This window comes from Notolepis coatsorum, assembly GCF_963971535.1.
Source record: "Notolepis coatsorum genome assembly, chromosome: 18".
Classification (NCBI taxonomy): domain Eukaryota; kingdom Metazoa; phylum Chordata; class Actinopteri; order Aulopiformes; family Paralepididae; genus Notolepis; species Notolepis coatsorum.
Window position 1 is genome coordinate 63,109,397 of NC_140182.1, and position 19,546 is coordinate 63,128,942.

Consider the following 19,546-nt stretch of genomic DNA (forward strand, 5'->3'; position numbering starts at 1 on the left):
GGAAGGAACAGGAGGACTTCAGAGGTGAAATGAATACAGAACTCAAAAGGGTGGAGGAGAAGATGGCGGAACAGGACAGAAATGTGACCGAGTTACAGACTAGGACGGCACAAGCGGAGGAATGGAACACGGAGATACACGAGGTATTAACATGTGCGATTCAGAAACAAGAACAGATGGAGACAAAGATGTCGGACATGGAGGGGAGGTCACGGAGAAATAACATCAGAATATGGGGATTGAAAGAAGGAGTCGAAGGGGAATCGGTGACCCATTATGTAGAAAAGCTTATCAAGGAGCAATTGAAGGAGACGGGACTGGAAAAAATGGAGATTCAGAGGGCCCACAGGGCGTTGGCTCCGAGACCGAAACCGGACAGACCTCCGAGAGCGGTGATTATTAACTTTCTGAGATTTGAGATTAAGGAATTGATACTCAGAACCGCGTGGACCAAGAAGATTGAAATCGAAGGGAAAAGACTATCATTTGATCACGATTACTCGACAGCGGTAGCGATAACACGCAGGTCCTACGCGGGACTGAAGAAAACTCTGAAAGAAAACGGAATGAGATTCCAGTCACCCATGACCTCGCTAAGGATTCACTGGGAGGAAGGGGCGGCGACGTATGCGACGGCACGAGAAGCGGAGCGGGAGATGAGACGACGGGGGATGCAGATGACGGAGGACGGAGAAGGAAGGAGGCAGGAGGACCAGACGCGGAGCTTGCAGCAGAGATTGGAGGGGGCACGCAGATGGATCAGAGCGGGAGACCGAAACCAGGGAGAGGAGGGAGGAGAGAGGAGAAGGCCGAGGTGAAACGTGACAGAACGAGGACGGAGACGGATGAGGAGGCCAGAGACGGAGAGGAGGCGGGAGGAGGCGAACGGATGAGTACACGCACAAGAGATTGAAAAAACTATTCAAATAGAGACAAAATATAGAAACTGAAATAACATATGCATAAACACACATTCCCAGGTAGAGGCAGGATATAGAAATGAACATAACGTATACATGGACACATAATACACAAGCTGATGGAGGAAATAAATGGAAATATAACTAGGTTTGATAGGCGAGACACAGAACATACTGAAACAAATACATAGACACACGCTGTGAGTAACACAGTTGGGAGGGATTAAAGGGATAAATGGACATCACATAGAAAATAGAGGAGAGGAAAAGAAAGTGAAAGGGGGTACACAGGAGACACCGCACACGGGTATGGGAGGAAGGAGGGACAATGAAACATATGAGTCACATTGAGAGGGACCAAGAAAAGAGGGTCATTGATCAGAAGGAAGGACAGAGCGCTTTTGACCAGGAGCTCGACAGCACAAAAAAAACAGTAAGAAAACTGGACAAATATGACGAGCGATTGGGGGTAAGGGTTTCAAACCCCCAAGCCGTCAGGAGGGGGCCTCTCGCTAGGAGGGCAATTACCCCTCACCCACCAGCAGGGGACAGGGGGGGACACAGGGACCCCCCGAACGCCTTGGGAGCACTTTATGTAAAGTTTATGTTTTTTATTTATGTTAATCATTATATGTATTCAGTGAAGAGAGCGGAGGCTCCAACCGGAGGGGGGAATGAGTGTGACATGGGGGGGACTGACAGACGAAAGAAGAAGAAAGATGACAATGGTTAAAGGTATAAAAATGATGTCGTTAAACGTTAATGGAATGAATAATGCGATAAAGAGGGGCAAAGTGATGTTGAAATGTAAAAAAAGTGAGATGGAAGTGATTTTTCTGCAGGAGACACATTTGGTAGCACAGGATCATGAGAAACTGAAGAGATTTGGATATGAAAATGCATACTATAGTTCCTTTAAACAAAACCCGAGGAGAGGAGTAATCACGTTAATCAAAAACACAGTCAAATTTGAATTGATCAAGGAAGTAAGAGACAAGGAGGGAAGGTTTGTTGTTTTAACGTAGTACTGAATCACGATCTAGACACCACGAGTACTAGAAAAGGACGGGCACCCATCAGTAGATATATGAATATTCAGATGACGGAAATGGGAATTACAGACGTTTGGAGGGGGATGCACGCCATGGACAGGGAATACACACATTACTCACACCCACACGTGACATATGCGAGAATAGACTACTTTTTGATGACGACGGGGGACAGTTACAGGGCACGGGAGAGCAGTATAGGAGTGGCGGACATATCGGATCACAGCGCCATATATCTGACAGTAGATCTAGAAGGGAGACGGAGGAACACGATTTGGAGACTAAATGTAGGAATATTAAATAACAAGGGGGTGGTGAGTCAGATCAAGGAGGAGATATCCAGATATAAGGAAGAAAATGACAACGGGGCGGTAGACCCGAACATTCTATGGGACACACTGAAGGTGGTGATAAGGGGGAAATTGATGGAAAAAACAGCAATGCTGAAGAAGGCCAGAACAGAGACATATCACAATCTGATAGGGAAGCTGAAGAAGCTAGAGGGGAGACACCAGATATCAAAAGAACAGGAAACGCTCGGAGAAATCAAAGAAGTAAAGGCCAGGATAAATAGGGAATTATTGACGGAAATAGAAAAGAAAGCGAGGTTCATGAAACAAACGTACTATGAAGGGGGACCAAAAGCGACCAGACTGTTGGCTAGGAGAATTAGGACGCAACAGAAGTTGAACACGATACACACAATAAGGGATACAAAGACTAATGAAATATTGAGGGACCCAGCTGAAATAGAGAGGACATTTAGAGAATACTATGAGAAATTATACACACAGCCAAAAGCAGCGGGAGAAGAGGAAATAGAAACATATCTGGAGAAGTTACCATTGATAGGGAAAGAACAGAATGAAGAATTAAATAAAATAATTACGGAACAAGAACTGGAAGAGGCAATTAGTAGAGCTAAAAACAACAAGTCTCCGGGGAGCGACGGATTCCCATCGGAATTCTACAAGACATTTAGAACTGAATTAGCACCCATGTTAGGGGCGGCGTTCAGACACACGATGGAAGAGGGTAAAATGCCCCCCTCGTGGAAGGAAGCCATAATCACCACGATACCGAAGGAAGGGAAGGATAGGGAATTATGTAGTAGTTTCAGACCTGTGTCCATACTTAACGTGGATTACAAGATGTATACATTGATAATATCAAAGAGATTTGAGACGTTTATGCCAGACATTATAGATGAAGATCAAACTGGATTTATTAAAGGGAGACAGACACAGGACAACGTGAGAAAGACATTACACATAGTAGAGGAGATACAAAAACAAGGGGGTAGCGCGGTACTGATTAGCCTAGATCAGGGGTAGGCAACCCTAGGCACGCGTGCCTGCATAGGCACGCGGGGGCATTTTCATAGACACAGGGGGCAGCATTAAAAAAAAAAATTTAATTTAAAAATTTAAAAAAATTATATATATTTTTTTTATAAATATTATAGTGAAATATTTTGCACTGTTGTCGCATTTATCTTGTTGAAATCCTCCCAGAGGTTCTTTTTACTACCACATATTTAATTGAGACCCTTTATTTGTTTATTATTTCAATTTAGCTGGAAATACATTGCTACATCATTCAGTAACATTTGCAGAGCCTTATAACAAAAACATTATTACGGTCACCATTGTGACCAGTGGGATTAATCAACAAATTGTATTATTTATTTTTCTATTTCATTGAACATTGCACATGTTAAAAGCCATTTTTTTTTCTCAAAATGTGAGTATTACAAGTCAACTTGTGTTCTTAAAACAATGACAATAAACATAGTTTTATTAGGTTGAAATAATGTGTTTGTGTACTTATTTTTCTGTTAACTTATTATGGATTGAAAACTGAAAACCTTAATGCACAGTAACTGAACTCAATATTTTTAAGTTCTGGTAACTTATTATTATTTACAGTGTAGTCTTGCGATCAATCAAAACTTATTTACACGATATACCTCACATTCACCCTCCATTCACATCCTGGTGTTCTCCATTAGGCCTGTAGGTTGAGCTATGACAGCACACGTACAGTACACACACCGATGGTGTGTGATGTGTCCAAAAATGTATGGGCAAATGTGAGTGAAATGGTCGCACTGTATGCAGCTGTTTGTCTGCATTGCATTCCCCCCCCCCCCAACTCAGATTTAGGGTTGATACAACCATCATAATAATATTGTTAATAATAACATAACAATAATGATGTAATAATGTAAAAATTATCATTAAAAAGACCTGATTATGAGAAAAATAATTTACGATGCATGGAATATTGTTGAGGCACACTAGTTACAACTATATTTCAAACAGGCACTCCATGTCAAAAAGGTTGCTGACCCCTGGCCTAGATGCAGAAAAAGCATTCGACAGTGTGAGCTGGACATTTTTATATAAAACATTGATGAGGTTCGGACTGAACGGGAGGGCGATGAAGATGATCAAGGCGCTATATCAAGAACCGACAGCGAGGGTTAAGGTGAATGGCAGCTTGACGGATAGAATCAGATTAGAGAGGGCTACCAGACAGGGATGTTGTCTCTCACCGACGCTCTTCGCCGTTTTCATAGAACCACTGGCACAACTGATCAGACAGACCGAGGACATCAAGGGAGTAAGGATAAAGGGAACGGAATATAAACTAGGCCTATTTGCAGACGACGTGATAGTATACATGAGGCAACCAGACAAGAGCTTCCCGGCACTGATGGATCTACTGAAGGAATATGGACACTACTCAGGATACAAACTAAACGTGACAAAGACACAGACCTTAGCATGTAACTATACCCCAACGACGGAAATTAGAGAACAGTACGGGATAAGATGGGACATGGACAAGATAAAATACTTAGGGGTGAACATCACGAGAGGGGTGGAGAAACTGTTTGAGGCGAATTATACACAGATAAATCAGAACATCAAGAGAGACTTAGAGAGATGGACAGTAATGCCCTTGGACTTCAATTCAAGAATAGAGGTCATTAAAATGAACATACTATCAAGGTTACTGTACCTATTCCAGTCACTACCGATACAAATACCACAGAATCAATTCAGGGAGTGGGACAGACTGATATCGAGGTTCATATGGGCGGGGAGAAGACCACGGGTCAGATATAAAACACTACAAAAGCAATAACGAGACTGTGGTACAAGGAAGACCCACCGACAATAGCACAATGGGTAGGAATAGTGGAAGAAATACAGGATATGGAGAGGATAACACACATGCTGAGGTTACAGGAAGAGAAATTTGGGGAAAGATGGGGAAAGTGGGAGGATTATAAAGGGAACGAAAACGACATCACAGAGGAAGAACCAAATGCAACACAAGAGGGCGAAGGGTAAAGGAGGAAAGATGTTCAAGGAGGGTCTCTGAACCCATGTCACACACCTGTGCTTTAGTTAGTATTTTCTATTTTTTTGGGATATTACAATTGCTGAATGTTTTTATACTTTATTATTTATGTCTGTTTAACGGTGTGATATTAATATTCAGGGATGATGTGGTTTGTGTATGGGTGAATCAAAAGGCAAAGTGAAAGTTAATAAACAAGAGAGAAAAAAAAGAAAGGACGAAGGATAAGGGAAGAAAGAAGCTCAAGGAGGGTCTCTGGACCCAGATCACACATACAAGCCTTAGACAATATTTATCATCTTTGAGTAGGAATTACTTGTTTATGCCTGTTTAAGGGAGATACACAATCAGCCTTTGTATCAAGTACCTAGAAAACAACTGTAGGGGAACCAGACAACTAACCATGATACCCATGTAAATATTTATGTGCACTGTTTTTTCTTTTTGTTTTTATTGTGGTGTTAGTTGTTTTTTTGTAAGTGCTGTCTGTCTAAAACTGTTAATAAAAATGTAAGTTTAAAAAAAAACACATACAGCATTTTAAAGTCAGAGAAGATTTTATATTTTATTTGATAAATTATTAACGAGAGTGAGACAAAATAATCAGCATTACAACATTTCACAAACACAGCAGCCCTAATGCTAGGCCTACCTATTTGTTTAGGCATCTGCTGCTGTTGCCATGACTATCAATGTGTTCATATATGACATATCAACAAAAACATAATTTGGTGTCTTATTTTCTTGTAAATAAGTCACAGTAGAATAGTACTGTCGTGCTTTTCCAGTGTTTTACCTACTCTACCACTGCACAGAAATTAGGCATTTTCTTTTGAACGTTACCAATGGTTACAGCCAGCCATGCTAGTAAGATAACTACACAAGCATTCAGTGCAAGGCCTCTATTCAATGACACCTGAACATATATTTATGCTATCGAAACTGTCACATAAATGCACTGTTAAATGTATGAACGTGTGTGTTAAATGTATGAACGTGTGTGTTAAATGTATGAACGTGTGTGTTAAATGTATGAACGTGTGTGTGTATTAGTTTGATCGCTCACTTGAGCGTGCACAATATTTGTAGACAGAATGTTCCCTTCTGTTGAAAAGGAGTTTGAGGAACATCGATTGATAGAAAACTGTGACTTACTCAAGGTTGAACATCGCTCATGATTTGCATCTCTTGACATTTATATGTGTTTTATTCATTTGCACGACCTTGTGTGCTACCTGTCATATTTTACACTGAATACCCCTATTCCCTTTTAAGGTGAGGCTTACATCCCTCTTTATCCCTCCCTCTCTCTGCTTGCCCTCTCTCTATCCCTCTCTCTCTCCGCCATCCTTTCTCTCTCTCTCTACATCTCTCTCTATCCCTCCATCTCTCTCTCTACCTCCCCTCTATCTATCCCTCTCTCATACTCATCTCTCTCTCTCTCTCTCTCTACATTTCTCTCTACCCCTCTCGCACTCTCTCCCACATACTCCCCCCATCCTCTCTCTCTCTCTTTACCCCCCCCCCCCCCGATTTCTATCCCTCCCTCTCTATATCCCTCCATATCTCTCTCTACCTCCTCTCTATTTATCCCTCTCTCGCTCTCTACATGTCAATCCCTCCCTCTCTGTACCCCTCTCGCACTCTCTCCCACATACTCTCTCTCCCCCATCCTCTCTCTCTCTATCCACCCCCCTCTCCCCCATCCTCTCTATCTCTCTCAGGTCTAACTGGTTGAAGCCTTGCTGTGGGCGGAGGGCGGCCTTGTGGCAGGTGTGTCTGCTGTCAGCGGGTTTCAACTGTTTCCTGGTGGCTTGTGTGATTGTGGTGGTGGTTCTGCTGACCCTGGAGCTGCTGATAGACACCAAGCTGCTGCAGTGTGAGTATCATGTGTTTAACGTCATCATATACTGTAACACCATGAGGCTACCCGCATCCATGTAGAAAATGTTCAAATAATCCAACACATATCCTTTGCACTTGTAAAAACATAGTCTCATTTCCTTTTCAAAATTTTATTTAAACTCGAAAGGCAACTGAGGTGTCCCTTGTTTACAGTCACGTCGAGTGCACATACAGAAATTAGAAGAAAAAAAGCTTATAAAATCATATCAATAAGACAACAAGACGAGGCAATTAAAACACATACAACTTGATTGACAATGGTTGGAGATCAATGTTTTAAACTCTGCAACAGAGGGGAGAATCTCAAGCTTTAGGACTGTTGGAGTTCATTCCATGAGCTAGAGTGACATCATAGCAAAATGCAGATTTACCCTGTTCCAAGCTCATTAGTTTCCATAGGTTCCAAAATTCCATTCCAATAATGATGTAGTATAAGGAGATAGCTTACCAATAAGGGCCTTCAAAATGAACAAATACCAGTGTTCAGACTCTTTGCTGTGAGAGTTTGTGGGTTTCTGCCATTAGAAAGGGTGCTTTGAGAGCACGATAGTGCCAAGTTGGCACACTATGCACACTGCTCAGTGACTCTGATCAAGCAATAGTACTATTGCTACTAGGAGGGGTTTGAAAGGAGGGGGGAGTAGGAAGTGGACTACTTAGCACAAATTGACAATACAGAATACTTTGTCACTGCCTAGACTGAACACAGAGCATACACGCAGACAAATGACCAAGCTAAATTTGTTAAATTTTAGCAAAAATAAATTATGCGTAGCTTAGCAAATTGTTAGACTAAGTTATCTGAGAGAGGGACATTAAGCCAGATTTGGACGAAGGCTTCCGACAAAGGGTTTAGAGCTTATAATTATTATTTTCTTTAAACATGTATGATCAGGAGATTAATCATTCAAGATTCAAGACTATTCAACTATTGATTAGTTAGTTGTAAATATTGGTTGAGACTAAATATTATGCAGCAAAACAATAGCTGTTAACGAAAGACTTCAAAGACACGCTAAAATTGTTGTCTTTCTGGCAAAGAAAATCATTGATATTGAAAGATACAACTGATAAAGAAAATCCATAAATAATGATTTTACCATCACTCGATTCTGAATCATTATTACACAACTCCTTTGAGTTTGGCACCTCAAAAGAATAATAAGATATGTGTAATATGTAACTGATGACTGGTATAAATGCAAGTGGTTAGCCTATTGTGATACAGCTTCTGTATGATGAGGCAGTGTGTCTGGGACTTGTCTGGGCCCTGAGGCTGAGATATATCCGAGACCTGGGGGGCAGGAAGGGTCTGGTGTCGGGGTGGTCCACAACGTGCCAGTCTGACCCGTGTCACCGCCGGCCTCATCTATATCATCAGCCACCCCGAAGGAGACGTCCTTGTCTATCATCGGCAGAAGGTCGAGGGTTAACTTGCGACCCTTGCAATATCGGGAGGCAGGAGTGAATGTCAATTGGCCTGTATCTAAATGCAAGTGCTTTACGATCCCCCGAGACAGACTGATGAGACGGGACGGATGGGAAGGTGGGAGACGCACGCGGGGGCGGGGGGTAACACAAATGTGCGGAGGGAGATTAGTGGACAAATAAATGGGGCGATGGAGAGCTGGCTGGTGGACGAGAGCAGGGGACGAAATGGGGGAAGATGAATGGACTGATGGACAGATCACTGAACACAGCAAACAAAGACAGATGGGAGGGGAGGCGGCGCGTGAAGAGAAATGCCGGGGCTGACAGCGCAGTGCCGTTGGAAGCTGTCCACAATTAGGCTGATGAATAGACAGCCAGATACATACACATTTGTTCGTATTCTGAGTGCACGTGAGCGTGTTCATCATACCAGTGTGTGTGTGTGTGTGTGTGTGTGTGTGTGTGTGTGTGTGTGTGTGTGTGTGTGTGTGTGTGTGTGTGTGTGTGTGTGTGTGTGTGTGTGTGTGTGTGTGTGTGTGTGTGTGTGTGTGTGTGTGTGTGTGTGTGTGTGTGTGTGTGTGTGTGTGCTTATGCATGCGTGGGTCTTCACTACATCTGAGTAAATTAGCAATTTTTACAATGTGTCTGTTGTTCCGTTCTATACAGTTAACAATGCGTTCCAGTTTGCCAGCATCATCCACTGGATCAGTCTGGCCATCCTGTCTGTGTTCTTCACTGAGGTGAGTCTCTCTCTCCCTCTCTCTTTCTTTCTCTTCTCCTCCCTTTCTCTCTCTCTCTCTCCCCCCTCTCTCTAAATGTCTCTTTATCGCTCCCTCTCTCCCTCTCTCCCACATACTCTCTCTCTACATGTCTCTTTATCCCTCCCTCCCTCCCTCTCTCTCTCTCTCCCTCTCTCTCTCTGGCTTACTTACAGCTGATGCAGCTGCCTATTGATCCATGCTATGTTGTGCGGTATGAAGGTGAGGTGCACCAATGGCTTCTCATTAAAATACTAACGGCAGTCTGAGAAGCACCTGCCCCTTCACTCCATGGATATATTCTGCTTAGTGGAATTAAAGGGGGCAGACCCTTACAATCCAAAGTTTAACGGCCACACTAGAGAGAATGTAACCCATTCTCATGTAACCCATATGAGGGAGGGGGACCTCATACTGTACTGTGTGCAGTTGTAGTTGGATGCAAATGCAGGACACGGACAGGGAGAGGCAGATGGCGAAGTGAAGCCAAACACAGGGCATTAATATGGAACTGGCAGGCAGGCAGATCACAGGCAAGTAGGGACAGACGGGCACATGGAACATTGAGACAATGACCTGACAAAGACCGACAAGGGGAGCCAACATAAATACACATGATGGGGAAATGACAAACTGACAACACCTGGGCAGATTTACAAATGAGAGGCAGCTGGGTATGACATCATCATCATCATCATAATTTTTTATTTATTCGTACATGGAATTATTACAGTCCAACAGTACATATTAATATGCTCCACTAAATAGACTGACGTAGAAGAGAAAAACTAGGGTAAGATGGAGAAACACTAGGGTAAGATGGAGAAACACTAGGGTAAGATAGAGAAACACTAGGGTAAGATGGAGAAACACTAGGGTAAGATGGAGAAACACTAGGGTAAGATGGAGAAACACTAGGGTAAGATGGAGAAACACTAGGGTAAGATGGAGAAACACTAGGGTAAGATGGAGAAACACTAGGGTAAGATGGAGAAACACTATAGTCTAGATGGAAATAGGGGTCCACGCGCACCCCCCGGAACTTTTTATGCCACCTGATTTTTCTTAATCCTTAAAGTGTCTACTTTCAGAACCTGCCAGGTGCCAAGCTGAAATAATGTCCGAAAGGCTCCATTTTTAACCATTTATTGCACCTAACCCAAAACCGAAACATTAAAATTTGATGTAGCAAGAGGCATAACATTTGAAGTAAACAACATACAGAGACAAATTAATAAATTTTTTCATACAAGTCTGACCCTAGGAATTCAATGGGATGGTTATTTTTGACATTTGACAACATGTTGACTATTTCTGGACAAAAAATGCAAAAAAATGCAAAAAATGTGTGTCTGACCAATTACCTTTTTATTTTTTCAAACGCATAGAGTGAATATTTGTTGACAATCCATTTTTTTTCAATCCTCCAAGTGTTTATTTTGAGATTATATTGGGTACCAAGCTGAAATAATGTCCCAAAGGCTAGTTTTAACCCTTTATAGCACCTAACCCAAAAAGGTAAAAATTTAAATATAATGTAGAAGAGGCATAACTTTTGAAGTAGACAAACTTACAGAGCAAAATTAATACATTTTCCCACACAATTTTGATCCTAGGAATTCAATGGGGTGGTTATTGTTGACATTTGACAACATTTTGACTGTATTTCTGGACAAAAACAGCAATAAATGACCAAACATGTGTGTATGACCAACTACCTTTTCATTTTTTAAAGCGCATAGTGAATATTCGTTCACAATCAGTTTTTTACTTTAAGTGTTTATTTTTGGATAATATTGGGTACCAAGCTGATGATGTTGGTGACCGGGGCTCGGCAGTTGGTTGACAGTTGGTTACCGTTGGTTACCTGGTACCTGGCTACCTGCAGATGGCAGTCTCCCACTGCTTTCTTTGGGAACAATCTCAAGGATTTTCTTAGTAAGTATTATTAATAATTATTATTAACTATTATTAAGATATACCTAATAGTCATATACAAGTAATTCTTCAACAAAAGGTCTACAGAAATCACATCTGTAATCTTGACTAAGTAGTGTTGGTAGCTAGCTAAATTGGTAGCTATAGCTAAGTTGGTAGCTAGCTGAGTTGATAGCTAGCTAATGTTTTTCAGCATTTTCAGTCTGATTACTCACTACTAACAATAGGGAAAATGAAAAAACATTGTATTCTTGACTATAGTGTTGGTAGCTAGCTAAGTTAGTAGCTAGATAATGTTTGTCTTTATGTTTCAGTTTGATTACTCATACTAACCATAGGAAAAAGGAAACATTGTATACTTTTCATTTGGTCCTCCTCAGAGTGTTGGTAGCTATCTAATGTGTCTAATTTCTTTATTCAGGCTGATTACTTCATAAACTGCTGACAATGGGAAAAAGGAAACATTGTAACACAGCTGAAGTGCCTCCAAAGAGGATTAGATCGATAACATGTATTTTACATGTCTCAACTTCTGAGTATGGTAATTTTATCACGCTCTGCAAATGCAAGGGGGGGGGGGGGGGGCAAGCGAGAAGCTATCGTATCTACAGTGTTCGTGATATGAGACTCTGCGAAACAGCCACCTCACCATACCGCATGAAGGATATTTGTGACCAAATACCATTGACGTTAGAAGGCTTGCCTTTGGATAAAACTGGCTATCATCAAAACGGCTACAAAACCTTCACAGGGAAATTGGATCGTTTACAAGTGTCAAAGGCTTCTACATCTGGTGAATCATCGTCATTGATAAACGACTCCCTACGCCATCTCAAATGTCTCTCAAGTCAAACTGAAGGGGCTCTGTGTTCCTTCTTGTTCCCAAATCAGTGTATCTTCTGTGACAAAACAACAACCAAGTTCAAGGGGAAGACTGAAGAGCTAAAAAAGTTTCAGAGTTGGAAACACAAAGAACCAGCCTGGAAATGTATCGAACCTAGGGCACAGGAATTGAAGAAAGACGATCTTTATCGCAAGGTGCAGGGCAAGGACCTCTTTGCTATGAAAGCTCAGTATCATCAAATATGCAGAAATAACTTCAAAAATGAGTACCAAAACCATGAGCGTGGAAGGAAGAGAGGAAAAAAGGCAGCAGACAACATTGACAGCCTGCAGGCCCGGAAAATGGCAGCACATGACAAGTCCTATTGTGTAGTAAAGGATTACATTCTTAGGAATGTGGTTGAACACAAAGAAGTCGTCCAGCTAAGATCCATGTGCAACTTGTACAGGAAGACACTGGAAGGTGAAGGTTTTCCTGATCCTGAATACCGCAGTGAGAAATTGGCAAGACGTTTACAAGGAGACAAAGACATATCTCGTAAACTCATATTCTCAAAGGTACCACACCATGGTCGTCTTGAGTTGAACCTTATATACAGCTCAAGCATTACTGTAGATGAAGCAGTTAAATGTGCGTACAAACTTGGAACATCTGATCAACTACAAGCAGCACCCTCAATTCTCACATTAAAAAGGCATTCAAAGAGTCAAAGGAGCTACCATGGCCCCCAACTGCACACAAGCTGGATGCTGTGAAAATGGATGAACTGCTCCCAGAGCATCTTGTACAATTTCTGAGCTCAGTGGTGACTGGGACACTTGATGAAGAAAAGTGTGAGAAGATGCAGAGGCTGGTCTATTCGATTACACAAGATGTGTGTCGAGCAGCAACTAACAGCAAGTGGAAACTCCCAAAGCACATCCTCCTGTGTGCCACACTTCGGCACCTCTATCGAAGCAAACAGGTGAGTGATCAGCTAACTTATTGCTTATGAGGTCCTACATTGTCATTGGTCAACTATGCTTCATACAGGTATTTGATATTGATAAAAAAAACATTTGTTTATCTTTACAGCTCACAACCATCCGTTCACGACTAGGACACTCAGAGACATATGACTTCAGTATGGAACTTGAGACAGCCATGGCCAAGGCTTTTGATGAGATGTCCACCAACCTGACCCCTCAAATCATCACTGGCGAGGGAAACACTGTTTTTCACAGCGAGTGGGACAACCTGAACAGAATCACCACCAACGTTCATGGTTCAAATGTGGTAAACAGCGCCAGGGGAATCATGATTCAAGAAGTGAAGGAGAGCCATGTGAGCAACACGAAAAGGACCCTTCCGCTCTATGACAGGTCATCCAAGATGAGAAGCCTTAAGATCACGCCTCCCGAGACGCTGCCAGAGCTGGCATTCAAAAGAGTTGGCCCCAAATTCCCCAAGAATGCCAACTTTACCCCTCCTGCTGAGAACCAAGTGTCATATGATGCCTCAATGTTGCAGTACAACACCCACCTCCTCAGCAGATGGTTGAACAGCCAGGGCAAGACGCTGGAGAAGACTCCTAAACTCCACAAAGCTTTCAGGCAGCTTGGTGCAGACTGGATGGTCACTGATGAGCTTCAAGAGGAGATGGAGAGCTTCACATGCATTATGTATGGCCAAGCACGGATGACATCAGTTGACACAGTACGGGTGAAAATGATGAGAAAGATGGTCGGTGCTGACAAAGTCTTGAACTCTAAGTCAAAAGTAGACCTGGAACGCCTGCCTCCCCCCAAGGTCTGTCTCATTCCACATGTCCAGCGAGCCAACTACAGAGTCACCTTCTATAAGAAGACAAGGCAATAATCGAGAGCGCAAAACCACATGATCCAGGCATGGGCTGGGAGAAGACAGGAGAAGAGGAGGTGTTGGAACCGGTCTGGGCAATTGGACCCAGGACCCCTTCTCTTGTTGAGGTACTGGCTCACAGAGCAGAGTCAGAAGAGCATGCAGCTCTTGACAAGGTGACCGATTACGGCAACAATAACTTGTCTGTGGGTGAAGTGGATGGAGAGTACGAGCATGAGGATGAAGAGCTGGAGATGGAAGAAATTGAATTAGAAGATCTCTTCAGTGACGATGAGGATGATGAGTAGTTTAGGTCAGCAAGTTGGTAGTGACATGAAAAGGTAAATGTATTCATTGTTCAAGTTGTAATTATATCACACTTTACATAATCCTTCATGTTTGATTTTGGTGCAATAAAGAGTTAAAAATAAACCCAACACGTTTTTATTTAATAATTTCATTTCATTTAAAGCATTAGAGAAAAACTGATTGTGAACATATATTCACCCTATGTGTTGTAAAGGTAGTTGGTCATAAAAAAAATGTTGGCCATTTCTTGCTGTTTTTGTCCAGAAATACAGTCAAACTGTTGTCAAATGTCAACAATAACCACCTCATTGAATTCCTAGGATCAAAATTGTGTGGGAAAATGTATTAATTTCGCTCTGTAAGTTGTCTACTTCAAAAGTTATGCCTCTTCTACATTATATTTTCATTTTTACCTTTTTGGGTTAGGTGCTATAAAGGGTTAAAAATGGAGCCTTTCGGACATTATTTCAGCTTGGCACCTGGCAGATTCTGAAAGTAGACACTTTAAGGATTAAGAAAGATCAGGTGGCATAAAAAGTTCTGGGGGGTGCGCGTGGACCCCTATTTCCATCTAGACTACTAGGGTAAGATGGAGAAACACTAGGGTAAGATGGAGAAACACAAGGGTAAGATGGAGAAACACTAGAGGGCAGGGTAGAAACGGGGTGAAAGTCTGACAACTTGACAAGGTCTGTCACAATCATGAAAGATACATTTGTTTTCTCAAAGCTGAGAACAAGTCATCCCCCTTTTCTCTATGTTTATATATTATATTGATTCTCAACACAATTACTTTAAAATGCAGATGGGGGTTTTCTGTGCTATACTCCTGTCCTCTCAAACAACACGAGAGCCTCAGGTGTGGCGTATCGACTCCCCACTTTCCTCCGAGCCAAGCCACATTTGTCTTGGTTGTTCCATGGACCGAACCCCTTTAACACTGCCGAGATTGGTCCAGGTGCCACTTTTTAACTTGTCAATACGAGCGACCCCTCTCTCTCACTCTCTCTCCCTCTCTCTCACCCTCTCTCCATGTCTCTCTATCCCTCTCTCTCACTCTCTCTCTCTCCCTCTATCCCTCTCTCTCCCTCTCTCTCACTCTGTCTCACTCTGTCTCTCTCCCTCTCTCCATGTCTCTCTATCCCTCTCTCTCACTCTCTCTCTATCCCTCTCTCTCTCTCTCCCTCTCTCTCTCTGTCTCTCTCCCTCTCTCCATGTCTCTCTATCCCTCTCTCTCATGCCGTCTCTCTCCCTCTCTCCATGTCTCTCTATCCCTCTCTCTCCCTCCCTCTCACTCTGTCTCTCTCCCTCTCTCCATGTCTCTCTATCCCTCTCTCTCTCTCTCCATGTCTCTCTATCCCTCCCTCTCCCTCCCTCTCACTGTCTCTCTCCATGTCTCTCTCTCTCCCTCTCTCTACATGTCTCTATATCCCTCTCTCTCTCTCTCTCTCTCTCTCTGCATGTCTCTCTACCCCTCTCGCACTCTCTCCCACACACTCTCTCCCTCTCTCTCTCTCTCTCTCTCTCTCTCTCCCTACATGTCTATCTCTCCCTCTCTCTAACCCTGTCTCCCATCCTCTCTCTCTCTCTACCTCCCCCCTCTCTCTCTCTCCTTACTGTTAAGGTGGTAGGTGTGTAGGACCCAGGGGCAGTGCAGAACGGATAAGACGAGAAGCAGGTGTTATTATGTATTTAGAGTAGAAAAACGGTACACGCAGACAAAGGCATATAAATAAAAGGGGAGAAACCTCTGTCTCCAAAACACATTAGAGCACATAAACATAAACTCATCTATACAATAAATTGGGGAAAGCAAAGGGGAGAAATCTCCAAAACACATCACAAAAGAAAACACGTCAGGCGACAGTGGTGCATATGTGTGTGGTCACCTACTCGCCTCGTTCCCAGACTTTCACCACAAGGCGAGATCAGGGGCCGCAGTGGCGTCCCGACGCTGAGCGTCACCAGTATTCATAGAACTTGGTTATATACATAACCTTACGTTCTATATCATACTGGCTGCCGCTCAGCGTCATCTGCACTACAGGAGCTGAGCGGGAGCCTGAAGCTCGACAACTGTACCCCGTTGAGGCCCCCTACAACCATCAGACCGGAGAGGACCGAGCCCCCCGACCCTCCCTAATGGAGGATACCCTCCCTATTGGAGGACGGGAGGGAGACGGATCCGACCGTGCGAAGAGAAACTCAAGCAACTCAACGCACAGGGTGAGCAGACCGTGGCTTGACCCCACGACTATGCACACGCACAACCCGCATGCCACCAGGGAACGAACGGAAGGAACAAACCTTGTTACTGCCCCCAAAATCACAGGGTCAAGAGCAAACTCAACCCTGTGGCAAGGCCGTAGCAGCGGAGCGCGAAGGAAGACCCAGACCCACTGAAGGGACTGGATCCCCCGGAAAAAGGGGGCCCGGAGAGGAGTGACACCGCCCCCCACATCACCAGCGTATTCGGACAGGGCCCCTCCAAGAGCGGGCCCTTCCCCCCACTAGTACGCCGCCTGGCACACTGACCCTGCAACACAGGCAGTCAGCATGGCCGTAACTTGAAGCACTCAAAAGGCTATCTACAGCGGAATCAGGCAGCGCACCGGGGAGACGACCCCAGAGGGGTCGATCCCTTAAACCAGGCAGCAGGCGTTTGACCCGAGCCTGGAGCACTGCGGACGAGACAGGCGCCAAAGGGGTCAACTGAAAACAGCACCCCGGCGGAAGGGGCGTATGCTGGCATTGTTGCGCACCATGACAAAGCCTCCACCAAAAAACCCCGACCCAGAGGGGTCGAGGCAGAGAAAGCTGACATGATTGGCAGGCGTCATGAACGTGCAGGGGCACACTCAACCGGGTAACCCGGGAGTTGACTCTGCTCCAACACACCAGGGAATCAACCACCCTCTTGGTACCACATGCGGTGGTTGTTCCTATAACCCCTCAAGAAAAAAACTCCAAAACACACCTGCAGGTATACACTGGCTATACCGCAGTACAAGTGTTTCAGTTTTCAAAAAGGGGTTATTCCAGGCCTACGGGTCGACGAAACATAACTTTGGACCGGGCCCGGCGGCTCGGGAAGCACACAGGGCTACCAGAGGAGGTCCAAAAGACCACCCCAACAGCCCCCTCTTCGCCATGCGTGAGAGAGGAGCGAAAATAATGGAGAACCAGCCCCTTCATGATAGTGCCAGGTACAACATGTACCCAACAAAAGGTCTCCATAACGCCCAACCCTGTGACACCCGGGCCGACCCGGCATTTTTTCCCCCGAAAAAAGCACAAGTCCCTCAGGGTACCAGAACAGCAGATCTGCGTCCCCGGCGGACAACGGGTTAACTTACCTGGACCAGCGTGACCAGAACCAGTCCTGTGCCCTAACCATGCCGACATCCCCACTCCAAGAGATGGGGTAGGTACGCGTGTCGATCTAAAACATGAAAAGAGGGCACCACCCAGACGGTCCCATTCGTACCACGCTCAGTGGCCCACCCCAAGGGCGTGAGACCCCTCTACCTATGTTTTGATCTATTCCGTTAACATCCACCAGATATGAACGAGAATCTGTCGAGACCTTGTAACAGAAAAACCTCCATCCCAATTGCCCTATAAAAACGCTGTTTTAATAACCAGCAACCAAGGCGTACCAGCCTCCTGCGTGATTCTTATCAGAAACACCCCGAGCCAGCACTATGTACGCGTCGAGACCCAAACACATCAATAACCAGACACCGACATTGGTCCTTCAAGTCGCCTGAGAGAACGACAAGGAGTTGTCGTGCTTCATATTCTTCCCTCTTTTTATTAAAAAGAAAGAAACACCGACTGACATGAATCCCACGTGACGCGGCCGAGGGTAAATTTTTTTTACATTCTTACATCCCGCCACCCTCACCACAGAGAGGAGACGGGAATCCTCAGAGAGACTTCCCACGTGAGCCACAGATTGAAAAGTCACGGTAACATTGAGCCATGTGACCAACAGACTCAAGTTACACGTATATCGAGCGTAGCAGAACAGTAAGTTCCTACACTCTGCCCCGACAACTTGACAATGACAGACCCTACATACGGGTCTGAAAAAACTCACGGAAGCCGTCGTCCAATAGAAACGTGCCTAGTGACGTTTTCTATGACGGGGGGAAACCCATGACTCAACCGCCCGTGATAGGTGCGGAGTCAGGGAAACCCTCCCCCCCCCCCGTGCCAAGCTGCCTAACAGCTTGGCCCTGACCGAATGAAAAGAGAGTCAAAAAAAAAAACGACCAATCAGAAGAGGGAAGGAGGGGTTTATCCGGTACCCCCTCGCAAGCCCAACCCTTGCATACGACAACAACAAATAGCCATATGATACCTTAAGTAGCCAGTATGCTAATGAATAGCGCAAAGCTAATTCAATGCATGCTAGCCACAGACAAGTCTGTGAACAGGGTTTATAACAAGGCCAAGTTATGTATGTGTGAACCCGACACCCGTGTTCATGTTGCAAGACACAGAAAATCTGATAGAGAGAGAGAGCGGCCTGAACCGCGGTACCTTTTCACACACGAGCATTACTGCAGACCAACACAACAGTGTTGCGGCTCAATATCACTGTTTAAGCAACAGAGCACACAACTAACCTCTACCTTTATGTGAAGACCTAACCTTCAGGTCGAGGCAGAAAAAAAAAGAAATTTCAACCGAGTGTAAGCTGCAGGCCTTGCTTAAGCTCTAACATGAATGTAGCGACCAACAAGACTTAAAGTCTAGCCCTTCTATCAAACCCACACTAGCGAAAGGTTCACATGTCGTATCCCCATCATATGTTAGTGAATAAACACACAGTTTGTAACAAAAAATACAGTCCCTCCCAGGAGGGACTTTTTATTTCTCATAATCAAAATCATATGTTTGGGCCGGGAAGGGAACAGGGAGGGACCACAGAGGGAAAAAGTCATTTTCAGCGACGCCTGCCACGAGCCGCTCGGGACTTGCCACCCCGGGGAGCCCCGGAGGGACGGTAAAGGATAGGAGGCTGGTCACGACGATCCCTACCGTCACCTCCGGGCGTAGATGGGCCGGCTGCAGTGGCGGAGGCGCCCTCTTTCCTCCTGGCCTTCTTTGCCGAAGGTCCAGCAGTGGCGGTGGTAGCAGCGGCGGCTACGGCGGCGGAACCCCGACGAC

General features: G+C 44.5%; 1 protein-coding gene across 1 annotated transcript in view; it reads left to right on the forward strand.

Annotated features, from left to right (window-relative positions):
- The window catches only part of tmem266 (transmembrane protein 266), a gene marked incomplete at its 5' end in the record, with an annotated part of 157,954 nt that overhangs the window by 116,168 nt on the left and 22,240 nt on the right, over window positions 1-19,546 (forward strand). The window contains 2 exons of the mRNA XM_084335218.1: window positions 7,069-7,223; window positions 9,347-9,420. Of these exons, the coding sequence (XP_084191344.1) occupies window positions 7,069-7,223; window positions 9,347-9,420 (229 nt within the window). The remainder of the gene's footprint in view (window positions 1-7,068; window positions 7,224-9,346; window positions 9,421-19,546) is intronic.